Raw genomic sequence first — 22,880 nt, 5'->3', positions numbered from 1 at the left:
TTTATATTTATTTTACACTAGTGAAGTGATGTTACACAAAAAAGGAAATTTAAAGCGATTTTCTTATTCAAATTCAAAATGGGTCATAAAACAGCGGAGACAACTTGCAACATCAACAACACGTTTGGCCCAGGAATTGCTAGCAAATGTACAGTGCAGTGGTGGTTCAGAAGTTTGTAGAGATGAGAGCTCTGAAGATGAGGAGTGCGGCGGCCAGCCATTGGAAGCTGACAACAACCAAGTCAGGGGAATCATCGAAGCTGATCCTCTTAGAACTACATGAGAAGTCAAAGAACTCAACGTCAACCATTCTATGGTTGGGCATTTGAAGCAAATTGGAAAGGTGAAAAAGCTGGATAAGTGGGTGCCTCATAAGCTCACTGCAAATCAAAACAATTGCTGTTTTGGAGTGCTGTCTTCTCTTATTCTGTGCAACAACAAAACATTTCTCTATCAGATTATGATGTTGTGATGAAAAGTGGACTTAATATGACAACTGGAGACAACCAGCTAAGTGGCTGGATCAAGAAAAAGCTCCAAAGTACTTCCCAAAGCCAAACTTGCACCAAAATAAGGTCAAAGTCACTTGTCTGCTGGTCTGCTGCTGGTCTGATCCATGACAGCCTTCTGAATCCTGGTGAAACCATTACATCTGAGAAGTATGCTCAACAAATTGATAAGATGCACCCAAAACTGCAATGCCTAAAGCTAGCATTGGTCAACAGAAATGGCCCAATTCTCCACAGTGTCAGAGTGCACATTGCATAGCCAAGGCTTCAAAAGCTGAGCAAACTGGGCTATGGAGTTTTGCCTCATCTACCATATTCACCCGACCTCTTGCCAACCAACTATACTTCTTTGAGCATCTCAACAATTTTTTGCAGGGAAAATGCTTCCACAACCAGCAAGAGGCAGAAAATGCTTTCTAAGAGTTTGTTGAATCCCGAAGCATGGATTTTTACGCTATAGGAATAAACAAACTTACTTCTTGTTGGCAAAAATGTGTTGACTGTTAAGGTTCCTATTTTGTGAACCTAGTTATAATGATTTAAAAGTCAAAGTCCGAAACCACAATTATGTTTGCACCACCCTAATAACTTATCTTCCCACAGGTATTAATAGAGTGCTAAATACACACTATGAAAAAAATGAATTAAAATTGAAAGGAGAATTAACATTTATTGAGTACCAAGCACTAGGTAAAAGAAAGTATATAGCTCTCTGAAGCTTGAAAGCCAGCCTTGGACAATCTTTTATCAGAGCGCGACCATATGTGTGGAGTGGGCAGCAGTAGATGAATGAACGGCAGCCAGGAGGTTATTTTTCAGGTAGCGCAAATCACTCACCTTTACAGTACGTATAAAGATCCAGTACACAGCAGGTCCCCACTACAGCCTCCAAGGGAATGATCTCATAAAGTGGCACTCGAAAGAGTTCATTGTGATAAAACCGACGGGATGGAGAGTGGTGGGTTTCATGGGGACGAAAATAATGGTGACCAAAGGCAAACCGTTCCTCTCTTTAAAAAAAAAAGAGAAGGGAGAAGTTTAATTATCAAGATTGTAGTGACTATCCAGCACTGCTCTAGTAGGGTACAGCTTGAAGAAAAGAGATAGAACCTCAACACATACTTTTCATTTTTCCAAAGCTTCTCAATGCGGAATATGTCAAGTTTATCTCGATTAATGTGAGATAACAGTCGATAGGACTGACGGACAGGGTGGCCATCAGGGGTGCGCCGACTATCCCTCATCAGATATACACAGTCACCTAGGAAGGCACAGGAGATTAAAGACGCAGAAGGCACAGAACACAGGAGAAGGTTAAAATGATTCCTGTATAAGTTACGCTAGGTATTCACTAGTGTCACCCAAGGTCTACATACAAAGAACTGAAAATCTAAAACAAGAAATACGTAACTACAACCAGCAGTCTAATGGTGATGAGAATCAATTTGAGACCATGAGAATGACATGAGGGAGGTCTTCTACCTCTTGGAATGCTATATGTCTTTCCCAGTCCTAACACTAGCTTTGTAACACTCTGGTCTCTCCAATTTATTTTTAGCATAATGTTTTTCAGTTTGTAAAACACTACCTTAAATATTATTTGGTGAAGATAAATGTATTAAGCCTAAGTAACTTGAGGATATTAAAAAACATATATTCTATTGCTATTAAAGGTATATGGAGACAAGGACTATTATGCAGACAGCAGATACTCCCTACTGTTCAGAAGGGTCAGCTTTGGCAAGTAGAGTCAGCTTCTGTGTATGCACCTTGACGAAGCAGCAGGTCATCTCGGAGCAAACAGATGAAGTAGACACAACCAGGTTGCGTGTAGTGGGGCCGAGGGATCATGGGTACCTCCTGGTAAGAGCAGAAAGCCAAGAGATAAGGGCTGTGACTACTATTTCCAGCCTCTCTATTCAGGAGAAAAAGAACTAAAACCTAGACTCTCCAAGCAATTAGGACTTACTGCTTAGTCATTTCAATACAGCACAGATATTAAAACAGGTGACTGCCATCAAGAGTTTTTAAACTTGAAAAAGTAAACAGAGAGGACAAACTTGACAGACGAAATGTCCCAAACTATACCCTATGGAGCACTAATTCTGTAGTTGCTCTGTGCCATCTAAAGGGCATCTGAAAATGTGTGAAGGGGGACTTTGTCACAATGACTGGAGGAACATATACTAGGACTTAGTGCCCAAGGGCCAAGAAAGCCTAACATTCTGCAATGTGAACCTCACAACATTGAAGAGCGGTCCACTTAAAATGACAACAGCACCACTGTTAAGAAATATTGCCTAAACATCTCCTTTTATAGAAGATCACACATATAAATATGGCAGAGCTAAGAAAAAACCCATTTAATAACTGGGCAAGTTACCCAACCTACCAACTGTTAAAAAATGGGCTTAAGGACTTCCCTGGTGCTCCAGTGGTTAAGAATCCTCCTGCCAGAGGAGGGGACATGGGTTTGTTCCCTGCTCTGGGAAGATTCCACATGCTGTGGAACAACTAAGCCTGAGCTCTACAACTGTTTAGCCTGCACTCTAGAGCCAGAATGGTGCAGCTACTGAATCCTGCATGCCCTAGAGCCGGACAAGAGAAGCCAACAAGAGAAGCTACTGCAATGAGAAGTCTGCACACCTCAATGAAAGAGGAGCCCCTGCTTGCTGCAACTAGAGAAAGTCTGCATGTAGCAACAATGACCCAGCATGGCCCAAACAAAACAAAACACGGGGCTGAGACTAATTTTTTGCTGACTCTGAGTCCAGAGCTCTTTTCCTTAAACACTGCTTAAAATAAGTGATATTTAGAGTACACAAGTTCCAAACTTTGTAAGCTACTTCTTTTATGGATAGTAGATAGTGTTTATAAAAACCATGGTTTTTATACAGTATCATTTCTTCCATAGATTTCTAAGTATTCTTCCTTTTGTCCCACTCCTGAGAAAAGGAAGGGCAGAATTATTACCCTCAATGTAAAGCGTAAGAAATTCTAAGAAACAGGCCCAGAGAGGCTGAATAACTTATCAAAGGAAATCCAGTACATCAGGAGCAGGGTAGATAAAATACCATGTGCCACATCTCCTGCTTTTAGATTGGAGTATTATCAGAAGGCAACTTACTCTGTCCACAGGCCTCGGGTCACACTGCTCACAAAGGTAGTGCTCCACATCTGAGTTCACTCCCATACAGTCACAGTGCTGCCACACCTGCAGGAAAAAAAAGAAGTGTGTGTGTATGTAGGGAGTTAGACTCACTGAGAGAAGTCTTGGGGACTAAGAATAAAAAAAATCTGCAGGAGTTCCCTGGCAGTCCAGTGGTAAGGAGTCGGCACTTTCACTGCCATGGCCTGGGTTCAATCCTTGGTTGGGGAACTAAGATCTTGCAAGGTGAAGCAAAACAAAAAAACAAAGAAAAGCAACAGGACAGGGTAAAGTAAAACAGGAACTAGGGGTTAAGGAGGTAAGTAAGAAATTAGAGATAAATGGTAAAGTAGGAGAAAAGAATGAGGACGTATCTTAACATAAGTATATAGACTGTTTATAATACATGGATCTGGGCAAACAAAATAAGGAGACAGATAAAGAACAGAAGGATGAACGAATACAGTACCAAGCTATTACTTACAAAGTAATATGCATCAATAATATGGCTACTATGGAAAGCTTTATAGTTACAAAATGTTTTTATTTAACCTTACCTAATTATATTCTAACAATCCTATGTGTTACTCATAGTTCCATTTTACATAAGGTAATGAGTTCAGATGTATCAAATGGAGATACTAGGGCTCAAATCCAGGCCTTGACTCCTTCATCAGGAGCTCTATATATTGAATTCCATCTACATTAATGCTATGTTGAGTGTAGTACCCCTAGTGTTTTTCCGGTAAAGCACTGCCTTAAATATTATCATTCTTCTTGATCCAGATTACATGAGAAGTGTGCAGTGGAAAGCAGGTGCAAAGAACAGGAGGTAGAAAAAATGGGAGGAAAAAATAAAAGAGAGAGATAAAAAAGGAGAAGGACAATATGGTGAACAGTAAGGGATAACAGAAACTGAGGCAAAGTTAAAGTTCATAAATAGCTTGTCAAGCGAAGTCAAAAGAGGCAGGGGCTGATGCTTTGAATATGGTCACCGCACTCATCAGGACTAGGCCTCTGCTCCACCTCTTGACTCTCACCATGCACTTGTCACACTGGATCATGAGGCCTTCATCCTTGTAGAGGCCACAGATACAGCGGATAACATCATCGTCTTTCTCATGCCCATTCTCCTTCTCTGAGACTGAGGTCTCACTGCTGTCTGCCTCACTTGCTGTCTCTCCCACAATCTCATCAATTTGGGCTGATGCCTCATGCCGAGCATTGTAATAGGCCTTTCGTAGGCGGCAAACATCTCTTCCAACTGGGGATTTACGCCCGTAGTACTTCTGAAGAAAGCAGGAGAAAGATATTATGTTTGGCTTAAAAATATACCTGAAGAGGTGGCAGGATTTTCTTTATCTTCCCATTTGGTTAATACATTTTTAATACCATCAAATATAGGGGCCAGATAATTGAAAACAACTTAAATTTAACTAAAATGAATTAAAATTAGAATCTGCATGGTAATTTTCCCATTTGCTCTATCACTCTGACATTCAACTCCTGTCACAGACTTTACTGTCCACAAGGATAAAAAACACAGAGACCATGGAACATGATTAAGTACCACAAGAATAATGTGGAGAATCTCTCCGTTTACCTCTGTTTTATAGATACTAGGGACACAAAGCTATAAGTCTAAATATATTTGGAAGCTGGGTTCAGGAGAAAGCATGTAACAATTCAAGACTGCTCCAATTCTTCTCCCATCTGTCTGTTTTTCTCACATTTCTTGTCTTTAGTCTCAATTCCTCTGTCATCTTGTAGTCTCTTTTGACCTTCAAACATCTCTCCAAGGTATTTCAAAATCACTGAAAAATATCCTCTATGTATCATACAATATTCTACATCTTCTTTGTATCAATTCAAACCCACCTCTCCCCAATGAGCTTCACCTATTCTACAATATATTAGTGTACTATATGCCGATTCATCCTTAAGATATGTATTTATTTGCCTATACATGTTTCTGTGTATTTCACATATAATTATTGAGTAGAGCCTACAGATACGACTTAAATGTAGCAAAATGTCTACTACGTAAATGTAAAGGTTCAACACGAAACTAAGTTTCTACAAAAATTGTTTTGGGAGTATGATTTAACCTTTCATTCTAGTCGTATTATTATCTCCATTTATTATATCTCCAATATTTAGAAAACTATAACCCTATGGCAACCCACTGCAGTATTCTTGCCTAGGGAATCCTGTGGATGGAGGAGCCTGGTGGGCTACAGTTCATGGGGTTGCAAAGAGTCAGACAAGACTGAAGTGACTTAGCAGGCACACAGCAAGGCACTTCAAGTAAGCACGATTTACCCTAAGGGTACACAATGAAAACTGCTGCCTTTCTTAACCAGAAATATGAAGGATGCTAGGAGAAGAAGGTAAACATCTTAAACTTCTACAACAGACCTCTTCAGAACAAACTTCTTAAATCTGTTTGAAGTCAGTGAAAAATACCTCTGCATTCCGAAAGACCTTGAGCATGTCAGCATCAAAAGCCTCCACTGTCTTATAATAACCAATGAGGATCTGCTTCTCTATGGTGGAAAGATCTAGGGGATCAGAGATCTTCTCATAATAATCAGCATTCCTGTAACATAAAGCCAGGGTGTCAATCTGGTACACTTAGGACCTTTCTAAAACTTGGATGATTCCCACATATGTAAACTTACTTTTTCTTTGGGGGTAGGTTCAAAAGTGGTGCTGCTAGTGATTGTCGGGAAGAATCTGCAAAAAAATGCAAGGTTTAGTAGACAGACTGACTCTACAGGGAGACAAGTATTAACTCCTAACTGAAAAAGCAGAATCCCCAAAATTTAAAGTTAGGGAAAAAAAAAAAATATGTTTTTTTTTTGAGATCAGTGAAAAATGAAAAGACTTTTCAGAAATGTGGGTAATTAAAGGCAGAGATCAGAAGATACATTCAGGATTACCTGAAATATGAAAGATACAGTGTGTGTGTGTATATGTATGTATACACTTGAAATGTAAAACAGCATTAGCTGGGTAATGAAAACTTCCTAAGAAAAATGAGATATGGTAACTTAACGTAGCAGCTAGTATGCTTAAGGCAAATTCCTACTCAACTACATTCAAAAAATGTTTTCCAGTTCTTACTATTTGCCCACAGTTAATAGTACTCTGTTGGTTTGGATTCAACTTGATTCCAGATAATGAATAATTCAGTACTGTAAATATTTTCTGGAATCCATCTTCTTGCAACAGTTGGTCTGTATTACAAAAATAAAATTCATGTTGTGGGGCTGCTTCTCACTTGCTCTCTTACTTTCTAATAACTCATTACACAGAGAGAAAAAGCCTACTGTTTCATGCCTAGAATATAATGACATACAGATACATCTACTTCAATTTCATATTAGATCAGATAGGGCTGGTTGAGAACACAGAGTGTGATCTTTAGGGAGTGTAAACGGAACAGGTGTCACAAAACTTTACATATTAGGATAGGTTGGTCTGGCCCTTCCTCTATGCTGAGGTTAACAAATGGCAAAAAACCACTAAAATATGAAGATAAATAGTAGAGAAAGAAAAGAGAAAGAAAATCAAATTCCTCAGAATTTAGGGAAAGGAAGGAAGCAAAAGTTGAAGGCGGATTTTAACAAGGACAACAACAAAAGACTCAGAGATAATAGAGAATACATTAGTGATTACCAGTAGGGAGAGCGAATGAGGGAGGGGTAATAGAGGGGTAGCAGATTAAGAACGTACAAAATATTATGTACAAAGTAAGCAACAAGGATATATTGTACAACACAAGAATATAGCCAATATTCTATAACTATAAATGGATTATAACCTCTAAAAATTATGAATCTCTATACTGTGCATCTGTAACTTACATAATATTGTACATCAATTATACTTCAATTATAAAAAAAAAACAGAAAAAAATTTGAAGGCAAAAGCAGCAATTATTTGCTAAAATTTCTAATTTTAAATATCTACAAATTTCGTGGTTAGAAAAAGTCATGTGCATTACCAAACTACGGACCTAAATCGAAAAACTCTCCCCTTCTCCACCCTTACCCTTAACACAAATCCAAAAGATGTATTTTAGAAAAGGAAAAGTGGGGTAAATGTTTGCATGAAAATGCTTCAAAAGTAATTTACTTGTAACTTTATATCCTTTTCCTTAATGTAGAAAGGGCCTGTGAACCCTCTAAAATATATGCAAAATTAGGTATATAATATTTTTCTGGGGTAAGAGTCCACAACTTTATTCTCAAAGATATCTGTCAATCAACAGATAAGAACCACCGATGTCATACGTTTTTAATACTTTTTTCTTAAATTGCTAACTCACTGCCTCATTCAGGAAAATTATATTCAAGACAAAGACCTACTTCTATCCTACAGCTAAAATATGTGATTTTTAAATATAGTGCTTAACTATGATAACATTCCAATAAATACAAAAAATTAACCTAAACAGCTAAGGATTCAGAGACAACAATTCCTGAAGACTGTAATTAGTCCTATAATTCTATACTCTGACAAATGAAGAACTAAGTAAACCACCTAAAATCACAGTCCTAAATTGTTATGCGTTCCTGGTCTTGGATACCTCAGGTGAACAAAGTGATATAATTTTTTAAAAAAGCTGAGGAGAAAGAATTTGGGGTACCTTTATAAGAGATTATGCCATCACAGATCTCTTTGAAGATCTGGGCTAGGCGAGCTGCCCGAGCTACTTCAATGTTTTCCTCTGCTGCTGCTAACCGTCTTGTTCGAACAGATCGAGCAGTCTGCAGGGCAGAGAACTGGGTCATGAAGACATCTGGAAGGACAGAGTAAAAATTAGTTTCAGGAAAAGAGGAGCTCTATGTGGCTTTCTCTTCTGTAATGGATTCCTGCTATTTTCTCTATTTTTCTTGAAGTGACTAAGCAGATTAGTGGTTATGGAGTTTTTTCTTTCCTCCTTAAAAAAAATAAGAAAACACTGGGTTTACTAGAGAGACAAATCCTACAATTTAGAGGGACCTTACTAATGGCCAGCTGCAACAGAGTATAGTAGTTCCAAGTCTGGGTTTCAGATATTTGTGTCTGCTTTTGAATTCTGGCCTCACTACTGTCTGATTTGGGGAAAGATACTTAAACTCTGTGTCTTAGCTTCTCAACTATAAAATGCGAAGAGTGGTAGTACAGGCACTTCAGAGATACTGCAGATTTTGTTACAGAACACTACAATAATGTAAATACTGCAAAAAAGAGAGTCACACAGAGATTTTGGTTTCCCAATGCATGTGAAAAAAATCTTTACACTATACTGTAGTCTATTAAGTGTGCAATAGCATTATGCCTAAAAAACCAACTTATATACCTTAATTAAAAAATACTTTATTGCCAAAAAATGCTAAACATTATCTGAGTCTTCAGCAAGTTATATCTTTTTGCTAGTGGAGGGTCTTGACTTGATATTGATAGCTGCTGACTGAGCAGGGTGGTGGCTACTGAAGGATGGGTTGGGTGAGGCAATTTCCGAAGATAAGACAGCAGTGTAGTTTGCCACATCTTTGACTCTTTCTTTTATAAACGATTTCTCTGCAGTATGCAATACTCTTTTTTCTTCATGCAATGCTCTTTGTTATCATTTTATCCATAGAACTTACTTCAAAATTGGAGTCAACCTTTTCAAACACTGTTGCTGCCCCTGACTTAGTAACTAAGTTTATGTAATATTCTAAATCCTTTGGGCCATTTCAGCAAAATCTTCACAGCATCTTCACCAGGAGTAGATTCCATCTCAAAAAGTCACTTTCTTTTTTACCACAATATTGCAGCAGTTCAGTCACACCTTCAGGTCCCCCTTCTAATTCTAGTTCTCTTGCTGTTTCTACCACATCTGCAGTTTACTTCCTACAATGAAGTCTTGATCCCCTCAAAATCATCCATGAGGTTTGGACATGACTTCCAAACTCCTATTAATGTTGATATTTTGACCTCTTCCTGTGAACCATGAATATTCTTAATGGGCTCTACAATCTTTTCCAAGTTTTCAATTTTCTTTGCCCAGATACATCAGAAGTTCAGTATCTGTGCAGCTGTAGCCTTATGAAATGTTATTTCTTAGATGATAAAACTTGAATAGGGAAATTACTGCTCAATCCACAGGCTGCAGAGTGGATGTTGTACCAGTAGGCATGAAAACAGTATTAATCTCATTGCACACCTCCATCAGAGCTCTTGGGTGATTAGGTACATTGTCAATGAGCAATGGTATTTTGAAAGGAAATAATTTTTCTTGAGTAGTAGGTCTCAACTGAGGGCTTAAAATATTCAGTAAACCACTTTGTAACAGATGTGCTATTATCTAGATTCTGTTGTGGCTCAGCTGGTAAAGAATCCACCTGCAATGTGGGAGACCTGGGTTTGATCCCTGGGTTGGGAAGATCCCCTGGAGAAGGGAAAGGCTACCCACTCCAGTATTCTGGCCTAGAGAATTCCATAGACTACAGTCCGTGGGGTCACAAAGAGTCGGACACGACTAAGCAACTTTCACTTCATTTCTTTAAAAGAGCAAAGGCAGAGTAGATGGCATCTTTCAGTATTAGGGTATTTCATCTACACAGAAAATCTGTTGTTTAGTGTAGCCACCTTCGTTAATGATCTTAGCCATATCTTCTGGATAACTTTCTGTAGCTTCTACATCAGAACTGGATGCTTCACCTTATACTTTGATGTTATAGAGAGTTTTCCTTAAACCTCATGAACTAACCTCTGCTAGCTTCAGTCTTTTCTTCTGCAGCTTCATCACATCTCTAGGCCTTCACAGAACTGAAGACAGTTCTGGATTAGGCTTTGGCTTAAGAGGATGTAGTGGCTGGTTTGACTTTCTATCCAGACCACTCAAACTTTCTCCATATCAAAAATAGAGCACAAAATTCTGTAAAGCAATTATCCATCAATAAAAAAATAAAAACAAAAAAACAACAACAAAAAACCCAAGATAGGGCAGTTTAACTTTCTTATCATTTGTGTGTTCACTGGAGTGGCACTTTTAATTTCCTTCAAGAACTTTTCCTTTCTATTTACAACTTGGCTAACTGGTGCAAGAGACCTAGCTTTTAGTATGTCTTCGCTTAAGCATGCCTTCTTCACTAAGCTTAATCATTTCCAGCTTTTTTTTTTTTTAATTTCTAGCTTTTGATTTAAAGTGAGAGACGTGCAACTCTTCCTTTCACTTGAACACTTAGGGCCCACTGCAGGGTTATTAGTTGGCTTAATTTCAATACTATTGTATTTTAGGTGTTAGGGAAGCCCAAAGATAGGGAGAGAGCCAGGAGATGGGGTGTGGTTGGCTGGAGGGTAGCAGAGAAAGGCTAGCCAGCCGGAGCAGTCAGAACACACACAACATTTATTAAGTTCACAGTTTGAGGTGCCACCAAACCATTACGATAGTAACATCAATGATCACTAATCACAAATCACTGTAACAATTATTGAAAAAATTTGAAATATTGTGAGGATACAAAGGGACAGAGTGCTCTTGGAAAAATGGCACTGTAGACTGCTCCAAACAGGGTTGCCACAAAACTTTTAATCTGTAGAAAACCGTATCTGCAAAGTGCAGTAAAGTAAGTACAATGTCTGTACTTCCCTCAAGAGGTAATCTGTGTAGATTAAATGGAATAACCCTTTAATATGTTTTAGCTCAGTGCCTGACCTATAATAAATACTCAGGAAATAACTGCTGTTATTTTCAGAAGACTTGAACTAGTTGGAAAGTAAGTTCACAGAATTTATGCCAATCAAATCACTGAGAAGATACAAGATTTTGGGCAAATTTCTAAATCGATCTAGTCCCTACTCAACATGTTGCCTTATACACCATGCAGACTGCTTCTACTTTTTTTCCCCTGGTATCTTGTGCTGCTTGCAGGATCTTAGTTCTCTAAACTTGGATTAAACCTGGGCCCTGGCAGTGAAAACACCAAGTCCTAACCATTGGACCACCAGGGAACTTCTTGCTTCCTAATGAGGGAAATAAAGAGTAAATGAACAGTATGAGGGCAATTCCATTGTGATCCAGTGGTTGGGACTCTGTGCTTTCACTGAGGAAGGCATGAGGTTTGATCCCTGTTCGGTTGGGGAACTAAGACCCCTCAAGCCGAAGGGTGGTGTGAAAAAAAAAAGGCATGAGCTTTTAATTCTTAATTTTCAGTTATAAAGGATGCTTGGATATGTAAAATTTTCTTCTTAAGGTCTGTTCTGGATATCAGATCTGAACTCTGGAGTACTGGTACATTATTCACTCATGAAAGTCAGAAAAAGAAAATCTGAACATCTCTGTATAATGCTGATCTCAATGTGGAGGAGAACAAAGTATTGAAATTAACACTAATGTAATTTTCTCCTGCATTTGGCATCACTGTTTATCCTGTCTGCAAGTTATTTTCTAGGTAGGAAAGGATCCTAAACACAAAAGATCCACTATATCTAGTAATTATAAGACTGTAGGTGATGTCTGGAAGGCTGATGGAAGGGGGTTTCTTCCTATTCCTTAGAGTAGAGATAAAGAAGTTTAGTGCTGGGATGGATAGGTTATGGTGGGCTGATACCTGTAAACTAACAAGAACGTCTCCTGGTCCTTACCAGACTTGATGTTCCCATCATCTCGGCAGATGCCATTCCAACGGGTATATAATGATGCTGAATGAATATTATCACTGGTGTGCTTTACTTCCTCCTGTTTCTGCCGAATCTTCTCCCAGTTTCGGACCAGGAACACATGATGCTTTAATACAAAGTTTCTATAAGGAAGGAAGAAAGGAGCTCCTTTATTCATCCATCCAATGAACATTAACTACATGTTTACTCTAAGCCACTGGTATGATGATATAAATGTTTATCAGTGAAACCAGTTATTTTAAAGAGAACTACATATGGAGAAACATTATTCAGTTTTGCATTTTGATTTTTTTCACATAACACAAAACATTTCTCTATAATATTTACAAATATCTGACAAATACCACCTAAAAGCTGCAACAATTTTGGCAACTGAAGCATGTTGACTTGAACGTACAGCTTTATGCAGTATTTGTAGAATTCTAAAGGAATTTGCCAAGATCAAGTATAGGTTTAGGGTCAGCTGTAACAAGGAGAACTGGACTGTCAGATGTAGGTAAAGATATTTAAGATATCAGGTATAGTGCTACTGCATGGATCTCTAAACTTAAATGAATTATATGCATCTTGATTAATCCTACACAATTTTGATGATTCCATAATTTGATTTTCACTCTAACAAACATGTAAACAGATGGGACCTTAAGTCTCAAACTATGGGCCTCAGTAAAGGGAGGCTAGACTAATTATAGTTTGTGACTTTAGCTGCACATTGAGATCACTTGGGGAGTTGTACAAACTATTGATACATGGGTTCCACTTCTGAAAATTCTGATGTAAGTGGTTTGAAGTGTGGCCTGGGCATAAGGAGTTTTAAAAAGCAAACTCAGCTGCTATGCAGCCAAAGAGACCACTGGACTTCCTTCTTTTACTGAAATGTAAAATTTCTATGATTCAAAGTGAAAATAGGATGAAAGGGGCTAAAATCATGGTAAAGTTACAGATAAGGATGAACTTGCTAAGATACTGGAATACATAGTCAGGGAAGATGCAGGAAACGTCCTAAGACAATTTGAAAAATAGGACATACATGTTTATTTCTCTTACTTCAGACATGGACAAATATCTCAATATAGGGAAAAGCAAAGATGACTACTAAAGATTCTTTTTATTGCTCTGTTAATTTATCAACAAAACAGGGATTCTTAATCTCTTCTGTGCCATGCATTCCTTGGCAGTCTGGTGAAGCACATGTAATCCTCCTCTCAACAATGTTAACTAAAAGTATTTAAAATTTTAAGTAACTTTTAGTATATAGGATTAAAAGCAAACTGAATAAACTAAGATACAGTTTGCAGAATATTAAACAAAAACCCTGAAGTTGTGATATAGAAATGAACATTAATTTTTAACACATGACAAGATCTAGTGGTGGGTTTAATAACCACAGTAATTTTAAGGTACAGATGAATGTGAATGATATTTTTTTTTTTTTTGTGAATGATATTTTGAGATATCTATAACACATACAAAACTGTAAATATTGGTGACAAACTCATACACACACACACACACACATTTTTTTCTTTGGCCTACAGTCGCATTTTAATAAAAAGTTAAATTTCAGTTAGAAATAAGTTCTTTCCTCCACCCAAGTTCACCCCTGAATGCTTGTTTAAAGTCTTCCTGCAAAAAACAAATGTCTCAACTATATACATGTTTAATAATTTTTAAACTGTCAAGCAAGTCACATAATTTAAAGAGTGCAGATAAGAAAATTTTCTTTTTACCTCTCCCGATTGGACATTGGCTTCATTTGTAATTGAGGGGTCAACCTTGTTGGAGTGTTGATGTTTTCACTGGGTTCCTCAGAGAGGTGGCCTCTCTAACAAACAGATGGATTAGATTGCAGGAAAAATAAGATAAATCATAAATCACCTCAAAGAATACAAAAACCACTCTAAAGATGCCACCCTCTGGTACATCCCTTATTTCATTAATTGCCTATATGCAGATATTTGGAGAAAACCATGAGATTATTATTTACCCTTTTCTTCAGCTTGTGCTTAGACTTCCTTTTCTCTTTTGACCGTCCAGACTTTTTATGTGAGGTCATTGGTTGGCTACTTTTGTTGCTGGTGAGTCCATTCATGCGTTGACTCTTGCCCCCAATGATTCCTCGACATTTCTCAAAGCCGCACTTACACAGTTGCTTTGAAGGGAAAGAGAATAACGTTTTTAGTCTGAAGTCTAATCTAAAAGTTTAAACAGAATGCCTGAGTATCTGGACACCCAATAAGTTGTTTGAATCAAGAAATTTTCATACAGAGGAACATAACTCATTGTCTCATTGTGAGTAAAATAAATATAAATGGTTTCCACTGTAGTAGAAAGGAAAGATTAAATTTTGGAAAAACTTCATGAGAAAAATTAAGAACTGACTGGAGACAAAAAATAACTGAACAGTCTCTTCTACAGAGTTCTGAAAGAATAACTGTGACATATGTATCCTAGATAAGTGGAACAAAGAGTGAATCTTTTCCAATGTATTTTAGTGGCTACGAATCAGTAATGTTCACCGAAGGCTCATGTTAATATAGAGTACTATTATAAAGTTCAAACTCCCTCTTGAATTTATCATTCTTACCTGTTTTTCAACGTTGAAGGAATGAAAGTTGTAATCATAAGTGAGTTCAGTACCAGCTGGCATATCTTTAAGAGCATATAGTCCAATCCGGTACACTCCATTAACAGACCTATAGAGAAAGGGACAAGAGTTAAAGGCAGAGGTTCATAATACCATGCCTGAGAACCAGAAAGGTTGGTATACTGATTTCAAATTTGCCTCTGTTTCTGTATCCAATCATTCAAGTTTCCTGGCCAGTCACTCCATCTTTAATCTCTTTCTTCTTCTATCCGGTCTGTATAATACTGACAGATTAATAGTCCTAAACTAGTTTTCTGGAAAACATGCTTTCTGCTGTCAAAGGTCAAACTCTTCTTGCTTGGTATTCGAAGTCCTTTTAACATAGGGCATTAGTTTACTTACTAAACAAATTACAATTATTTCCTATGGATAAAAATCTTCTAGTTTCTACTGATCTCCACCTTTCTAACCTGTACGCAAGTGTCTCTTTTGTTCTATTTTATCTACTTTATTAATAAGGTATCAAGTACTGTTCTAGATGCTTTATAGAGTAACATATAATTTTAGCTAACGTTTACTGAGTGCTTTTTCTCATATTCTTTTCCATTATAGTTTATCACAGGATACGGAATACAGTTCCCTGTACTATACAGTAGGATTTTATTGTTTAATTATTTCTGGCTCTGCTGGGTCTTTGTTGCTGCACAGGCTTTTTCCTAGTTGTGGTGAGCAGAGGTTGTGGCACGAGGGCTTCTCATTGCAGTGGCACATCTTATTGTGAAGTAAGGCTCTAGGGTGTGTGGGCTTCAGCAGTTGTGTCTCTCAGGCTTAGCTGCTCCATGGCAAGTGGGATCTTTCTGACTCAGAAATGAAACCCTACCTCCTACATTGGCAGGCAGATTCTTTACCAGTGAGCCACCAGGGAAGCCCTGTTTATCTATTTTATATATAGTAGTTTATATCTGCAAATCCTTAAATCCTAATTTATCCTTCCCCATCCCTATCCTCTTGGAAAATTTTAAGATTCTCTTTGCCTGTGGGTCTGTTTCTGTTTTATAAATAAGTTCATTTGTACATTTTAGATGCCACATACGTAAGTGAAGGTGTAAGTCGCTCAGTAGTATCCGACTCTGCGACTCCATGGACTGTAACCCGCCAGGCTCCTCTGTCCATGGAATTCTCCAGATGAGAATACTAAAATGGGTTGCCATTCCCTTCACTAGGGGATCTTCCTGACCCAGGGATCAAACCCAGTCTCCTGCATTGCAGGCAGATTCTTTACCATCTAGGCCATCAGGGAAGCCCAGATTCCACATATAAGTGATATCATGTGGTATTTTTCTTTCTCTGACTTCCTCAGTATTATAATCTCTAAGTCCATCCATGTTGCTGCAAATGGCATTATTTCATTCTTTTTTATGTCCGTGTACACACACACACACACACACACAGCATACATATAGACACATCTTTATTCATTCATCTTTAAATGTCCCCTCCCTCTTGAACCTCCCTCCTACCCCATCCCACAACTCTAGGTTGTCACAGCACTGGTTTGAACTCCATGAGTCATACAGCATATTCCCACTAGCTATCTATCTTACATATGGTGGTGTATATATTTCCATGCCACTTTCTCCATTCGTCCTACCCTCCTCTTCCCCTGCTGGGTCCACAAACCTGTTCTCTGTACCTGTGTCTCCACTGCCGCCCTGCAAATTCCACTGATCTCTTGATGGACACTTAGATGGCTTCCATGTCTTAGTTACTGTAAATAATGCTGTTAATAACATTAAGGTGCATACATTTTTGAATTAAGTGTTTTCTCTAGGTATATGCCCAGGAGTGGGACTGCTGGATCATATGGCAACTCTACTTTTAGTTTATTAAGAATCTCCATCTTGTTTTCCATAGTGGCTGCATCAATTTACATTTCTACCAACAGTATAAGAGGGGTTCCTTTTCTCCACACCCTCTCCAGCATTTGATACTGGTAGACCTTTTAATGATGGCCATTCTGACCAGTGTGAGGTGATACCTTGTTGGTAGTTTTGATTTGCATTTCTTCAATAATTAGCAATGTTGAGCATCTTTTCAAATGCTTGGTCATCTGTACATCTTCTTTGGAGTAATGTCTAGTTCTTCTGCCCAACTGATTTTTTTTGTTTGTAATTGAGTTATAAGAGCTGTGTGTATATTTTGGAAATGAAGCCCTTGGTGGTTGCATCATTTGCAAATATTTTCTCTCAGTTTCTAGGTTGTCTTTTTGTTTTGTTTATGGTTTCCTTTGCTGTGCAAGAGCTTTACATTTGATTAGGTCCCATTTATTTTAGTCTATGCCAGTGGCTGGGAAACTATGGAGGCAGACAAATTCCCCCAGGTCTTTCTAAATTTTTATTGGCACACCACCACATTCCAAGAGTGCTGACCCTTGTTCCATACCATAACATTTAAAATTTGATCCTATACTAAAATATATTGTATTAAAAACATGGGAGGGAGGCATAACTTACACAGAATACAAAATTTTAAATGTATAGTTTGTCGAATTCTATGTATCTCTACACTTGTGTAACCTCTTTCCCAGTCAGTACCCTCCCCCAAAGAATTGCCACCATTCTAATCTCTATCCCCATAGAGATTATAGTTTCATCTGTTTTAAACTTTAATTAAATGGAATCATACAGAATATATAGTTTTATGTACAATTATATGCCTACCTTCTTTGACTCAATGTTGCCCTCTATTATAATATACCTTTATACTGCTGTGTAGTATTCCATTATATGAATTTAGCAAAATTTACTGATCTATTTTAATGCTGATAAACAATGGACTATATTCAGTTTTGAGCTATTATTATAAAAAAAAATTTTTTCTGGGAAATTCCCTGGTTGCCTAGCAGTTAGGATTCTGGGCTTTCACTGCTATGGCCTGGGTTTAATCTTTGGTCAGGGAACTGAGATCCCACAAGCTGTGTGGCACAGCCTTATAAAAAAATTTCTGTGGACATTCCTGCACATGTCTTTTTTATTTTTTTGCACCTGTCTTTTGAATATAAACACTCATTTATGTTGGGGATACACTTATGAGTAGGGTTGCTAGTTTACTAGATGTGTTTATTAGCTTTGGTAGGTACAAACATCTTTTGTAAGTTGTCATACCAATTTACAGTTCCACTAGCAGTAACACAACAGACCACTCACATTGTGTTAAATCCTTGTTAACACTTTGAATTTTAATATGGCTTAATAAATATTTCTCTCTGATGACTAAAATATTAAGCACCTTTTGATTACTGACCACTTTTATATTCTGACATGTCTATTACCTTTTTTATAAATTGTATTGTCTTTATTTCATCCAGAATTTCATCCAAATTTCATCCAGAAGTAAGTTCTTTGTCAGATAAACACATTGTAAATACCCCTTTCTCAGTGTATGGTGTGCTTTTACACTCAAAGTTTCCTTTGGATGACTAGAAATCGTTAATTTTATCAGTTCTTTTATCTTTAGTGCTATTTATATCCTGTTTAAGATAATTTTATCTATCCCAAGTATATTGAAATATTCTCCCATGTGAAAAGGGAACCCTCCTACACTGTTGGTGGGAATGTAAGTTGGTGAAGCCACTATGGAAAACAGTATGGAGGTTCCTCTGAAAACTAAAAATAGAATTACCACATGATTAAGTAATCCCAATTCTGGGCATATATCCAGACAAAACTATAATTCAAAAAGATACATATAGCCCTATGTTCATAGCACCACTATCCACAATAACCAAAACATGGAAGCAACCTAAATGTCCATGGATAGATAAATGGATAAAGAAGATGTAGTGTATACACACACACACACATACACACACACACTGGGATACTATTCAGCCCTAAAAAAGAATGAAATAATGCCATCTGCAGCAACATGGGTGCAACCAGAGGTTATCATACCAAGTGAAAGTCAGAAAGAGAAAGACAAATACCATATGATATCACCTATATATGGAATCTAAAACACAACACAAATGAATCTACCTATGCAACAGAAACAGAATCAGGGACATAGAGAACAGCCTGGCAGTTGCCAAGGGAGAGGGGAGTAAAAAGGACTGGATTGAGAGTTTGGGACTAGGAGATACAAACTGATATATATAGAATGGATGAACAACAAGGTCCTAACTATATAGCACAGGGAACTATATTCGATATCCTGTGATAAACCATAATGGAAAAGAAAAAAAAAAAATGTATAACTGAGTCACTAAGCTGTACAGCAGTAATTAACACAACATTGTAATTCAATTATACTTCAATAAAAAGTAAATTTAATAAATATTCTCCCATGTTGCCTATAGAAACATGATTGCTTCAGTGGTGATATTTAGGTCTAAGAGTCATCTTAATTTTTGTGTGTGTATTGACGCAGGAGCCTATGACTCAGAACCACTTATTAAAAAGCCATCCTTTCCTAACTGACTTGCAGTGGAACCTAAGTCATAAAATCAGGTGACAGTACATTTATATGTCTTTATCTGGACTCTATTCCTGCTGCTGCTGTGTGCACTCAGTCATGTCTGACTCTTTGTGACCCTATGGATTGTAGCCCACCAAGCTCCTCTGTTTATGGGATTTTGCAGGCAAGAATATTGGAGTGGGTTGACATTTCTTCCTCCAGGGAGTCTTCCTGACCCAGGGATTAAACCTGTGTCTCTTGCATCTCCTGCACTGGCAGATGAATTCTTTACCACTAAGCCACCTAGGAAGCCCCCTATGCTATTCCATTTGTCTATTAATCTAGCCCAAGCAAACACCTACTCTTTTAATTACTGTACCTCTACAGTAAGTCTTGAAATTAGTAGTTTAAGTCCTTAAATTTTTTTCTTCAAGATCATCTTACCTTTTTAAGGTCCTTCACAATTAGATGTATGTTTTGAAATCAGCCTGTCAATTTCCATAAAAATTGAATTTGAATTTATAGATCTGGTAAGAACTGACATCTCAAAAATATTGAGATTTATAATCCATAAACATGGTGTATTTCTCCGTTAATTTAGGTGGTCTTTTTTCCCAATAATGTTTAGTGGTCTTCAGTACTGATGTCCTACAAACTTTCATTGTTTATTCTAATGTTTAATGAAGTGGAAGAGAAGTGGTGACAGTGGACACTCTTACGGAATGTTGTTCATGAGCCTATTTTTCTTTAACTATGTTAAAACACATGTAACAAAGTTTATAACCTTAACCACTTAAAAATGTACAGTTCAGAGGTATTAAAAACATCCACATTGGACTTCATTAGTGGTCTAGTGCTTCCACTGCAGGGGGCACAGGTTCAATTCCTGATCAGCTAACTAAAGTCTCACATACTGTGAGGTGTGGCCAAAAGAAGAAGAAAAAGGAAACAAAAAAGAAAATTCATGTTGTGTAGTCAACTCCACCATGCAATTCCATCTCTTTTTGTCCTGTAAAATGGACTCTGTCCCTATTAAACAATAACTTTCAAACTCTCCTTCCTCCAGCCTCAGACAACCACTACTCTATGGTCTCTATGATTCTAACTACTTTTAAACATCTCATGTAAGTGGAATCACACAGTAGTATTTGTCTTTTTGTGACTGGATTATTTCATCTAGCATAATGTGTGTGGATCACAATAAACTGTGGAAAATTCTTCAAGAGATGGGAATACCAGACCACCTGATCTGCCTCTTGAGAAACCTATATGCAGGTCAGGAAGCAACAGTTAGAACTGGACATGGAGCAACGGACTGGTTCCAAAAAGGAAAAGGAGTACGTCAAGGCTGTATATTGTCACTCTGCTTATTTAATTTATATGCAGAGTAGATCATGAGAAACGCTGGGCTGGAAGAAGCACAAGCTGGAATCAAGATTGCCAGGAGAAATATCAATAACCTCAGATATGCAGATGACACCACCCTTATGGCAGAAAGTGAAGAGGAACTAAAAAGCCTCTTGATGAAAGTGAAAGTGGAGAGTGAAAAAGTTGGCTTAAAGCTCAACATTCAGAAAACGAAGATCATGGCATCTGGTCCCACCACTTCATGGGAAATACATGGGGAAACGGTGAAAAGAGTGTCAGATTTTATTTTTTGGGCTACAAAATCACTGTAGATGGTGATGAAATTACATGCAGCTATGAAATTAAAAGACACTTACTCCTTGGAAGGAAAGTTACGACCAACCTAGATAGCATATTTTAAAGCAGAGACATTACTTTGCTAACAAAGGTCCGTCTAGTCAAGGCCATGGTTTTTGCAGTGGTCATGTATGGATGTGAGAGTTGGACTGTGAAGAAAGCTGAGCACCGAAGAATTGATGCTTTTGAACTGTGGTGTTGGAGAAGACTCTTGAGAGTCCCTTGGACTGCAAGGAGATCCAACCAGTCTATTCTAAAGGAGATCAGCCCTGGGTGTTCTTTGGAAGGACTGATGCTAAAGCTGAAACTCCAGTACTTTGGCCACCTCACGTGAAGAGTTGACTCATTGGAAAAGACTCTGATGCTGGGAGGGATTGGGGGCAGGAGGAGAAGGGGACGACAGAGGATGAAATGGCTGGATGGCATCACCGACTCTATGGACATGAGTTTGAGTGAACTCCGGGAGTTGGTGATGGACAGGGAGGCCTGGTGTGCTGCGATTCATGGGGTCGCAAAGAGTCGGACATGACTGAGCAACTGAACTGAAATGAACTGACTAATGTCCTCAAGGTCTTTTCATGTTGTAGTATATTGCAAAACTTTCTTTTTTTTAAAGGCTGAATTTTATTGTATGTAAAAACCAGATTTTCCTTATCCCTTCATTCATTATGGACACCTGGGTTCTTCCAAATTTTAGCTACTATGAATAATATTACTAAAATATGGGGGTGCAGATATCTCTTTGAGAACCTGCTTTCAATTCTTTTGGATAAACACTCAGAAGCTGGACTGCAGGATTATACAGTAATTTTATTTTTAATTTGTTGAGGAACATCCCTACCCTTTTCCACTGCGGATATATCATTTTTATATTTCCAATAGAGTTCAAGGGTTCCTATTTCTTAACATCCTTGTCAATACTTATTGTTTTCTGTTATTTCCACAGTAGCCATTCTGAGGGTGTGAGGTAGTATCTTATGGTTTTGAGTTGCATATCCTTAATGATCAGTCATTTTGAGTATCTTTTTGTTTATTGGCCATCTGCATATTTTCTTTAGAGAAATATATTAATATATTAATTAAAGTTCTCTGTCCATTCTGAATTGGGTTGGTTTTTTTGTTGTTGAGTTTCAGGGGTTCTCTATATATTCTTGATACTAATACCTTATCAGATATATGACTTGCAAATATTTTCTGCCATTCTGTGGGCAGCCTTTTGATTCTGTGTATAGGCAGCCTTTTGATTCCGTGTATAGGCAATGGCACCCCACTCCAGTACTCTTGCCTGGAAAATCCCATGGACAGAGGAGCCTGGTGGGCTGTGGTCCATGGGGTTGCTGGGAGTCGGACACGACTGAGAGACTTCACTTTTACTTTTCGCTTTCATGCATTGGAGAAGGAAATGGCAACCCACTCCAGAGTTCTTGCCTGGAGAGTCCCGGGGAAGGTGGAGCCAGGTGGGCTGCTGTCTCTGGGGTCCAACAGAGTCGGATACGACTGAAGTGACTTAGCAGCAGCAGCATCAGATCAGGTCAGTCGCTCAGTCACGTCCGACTCTTTGCGATCCCATGAATCGCAGCACACCAGGCCTCCCTGTCCATCACCAACTCCTGGAGTTCACTAAGACTCACGTCCATCAAGTCAGTGATGCCACCCAGCCATCTCATCCTCTGTCATCCCCTTCTCCTCCTGCCCCCAATCCCTCCCAGCATCAGAGTCTTTTCCAATGAGTCAACTCTTCACATGAGGTGGCCAAAGTACTGGAGTTTCAGCTTTAGCATCATTTCTTCCAAAGAAATCCCAGGGCTGATCTCCTTCA

At 38.1% G+C, this 22,880-nt stretch overlaps 1 protein-coding gene across 8 annotated transcripts in view; it reads right to left on the bottom strand.

Annotated features, from left to right (window-relative positions):
- Positions 1-22,880, bottom strand: part of ASH1L (ASH1 like histone lysine methyltransferase) — a 207,980-nt gene that overhangs the window by 6,910 nt on the left and 178,190 nt on the right. For all 8 annotated transcript variants that reach the window (XM_061412997.1, XM_061412998.1, XM_061413001.1 and 5 more), the window contains 12 exons: positions 14,903-15,011; positions 14,303-14,467; positions 14,046-14,140; positions 12,280-12,437; positions 8,312-8,464; positions 6,339-6,393; positions 6,124-6,256; positions 4,698-4,946; positions 3,637-3,723; positions 2,279-2,369; positions 1,632-1,770; positions 1,347-1,519 (listed from right to left, as the gene is read on the bottom strand). In XM_061412997.1, coding sequence (XP_061268981.1) covers positions 1,347-1,519; positions 1,632-1,770; positions 2,279-2,369; positions 3,637-3,723; positions 4,698-4,946; positions 6,124-6,256; positions 6,339-6,393; positions 8,312-8,464; positions 12,280-12,437; positions 14,046-14,140; positions 14,303-14,467; positions 14,903-15,011 — 1,607 coding nt within the window. The remainder of the gene's footprint in view (positions 1-1,346; positions 1,520-1,631; positions 1,771-2,278; positions 2,370-3,636; positions 3,724-4,697; positions 4,947-6,123; positions 6,257-6,338; positions 6,394-8,311; positions 8,465-12,279; positions 12,438-14,045; positions 14,141-14,302; positions 14,468-14,902; positions 15,012-22,880) is intronic.

The sequence above is a fragment of the Bos javanicus genome, chromosome 3 (genome assembly GCF_032452875.1).
Source record: "Bos javanicus breed banteng chromosome 3, ARS-OSU_banteng_1.0, whole genome shotgun sequence".
NCBI lineage: Eukaryota > Metazoa > Chordata > Mammalia > Artiodactyla > Bovidae > Bos > Bos javanicus.
Note: the sequence above shows the minus strand (reverse complement) of the source record. Positions and strands in the feature narration are given on the sequence as shown.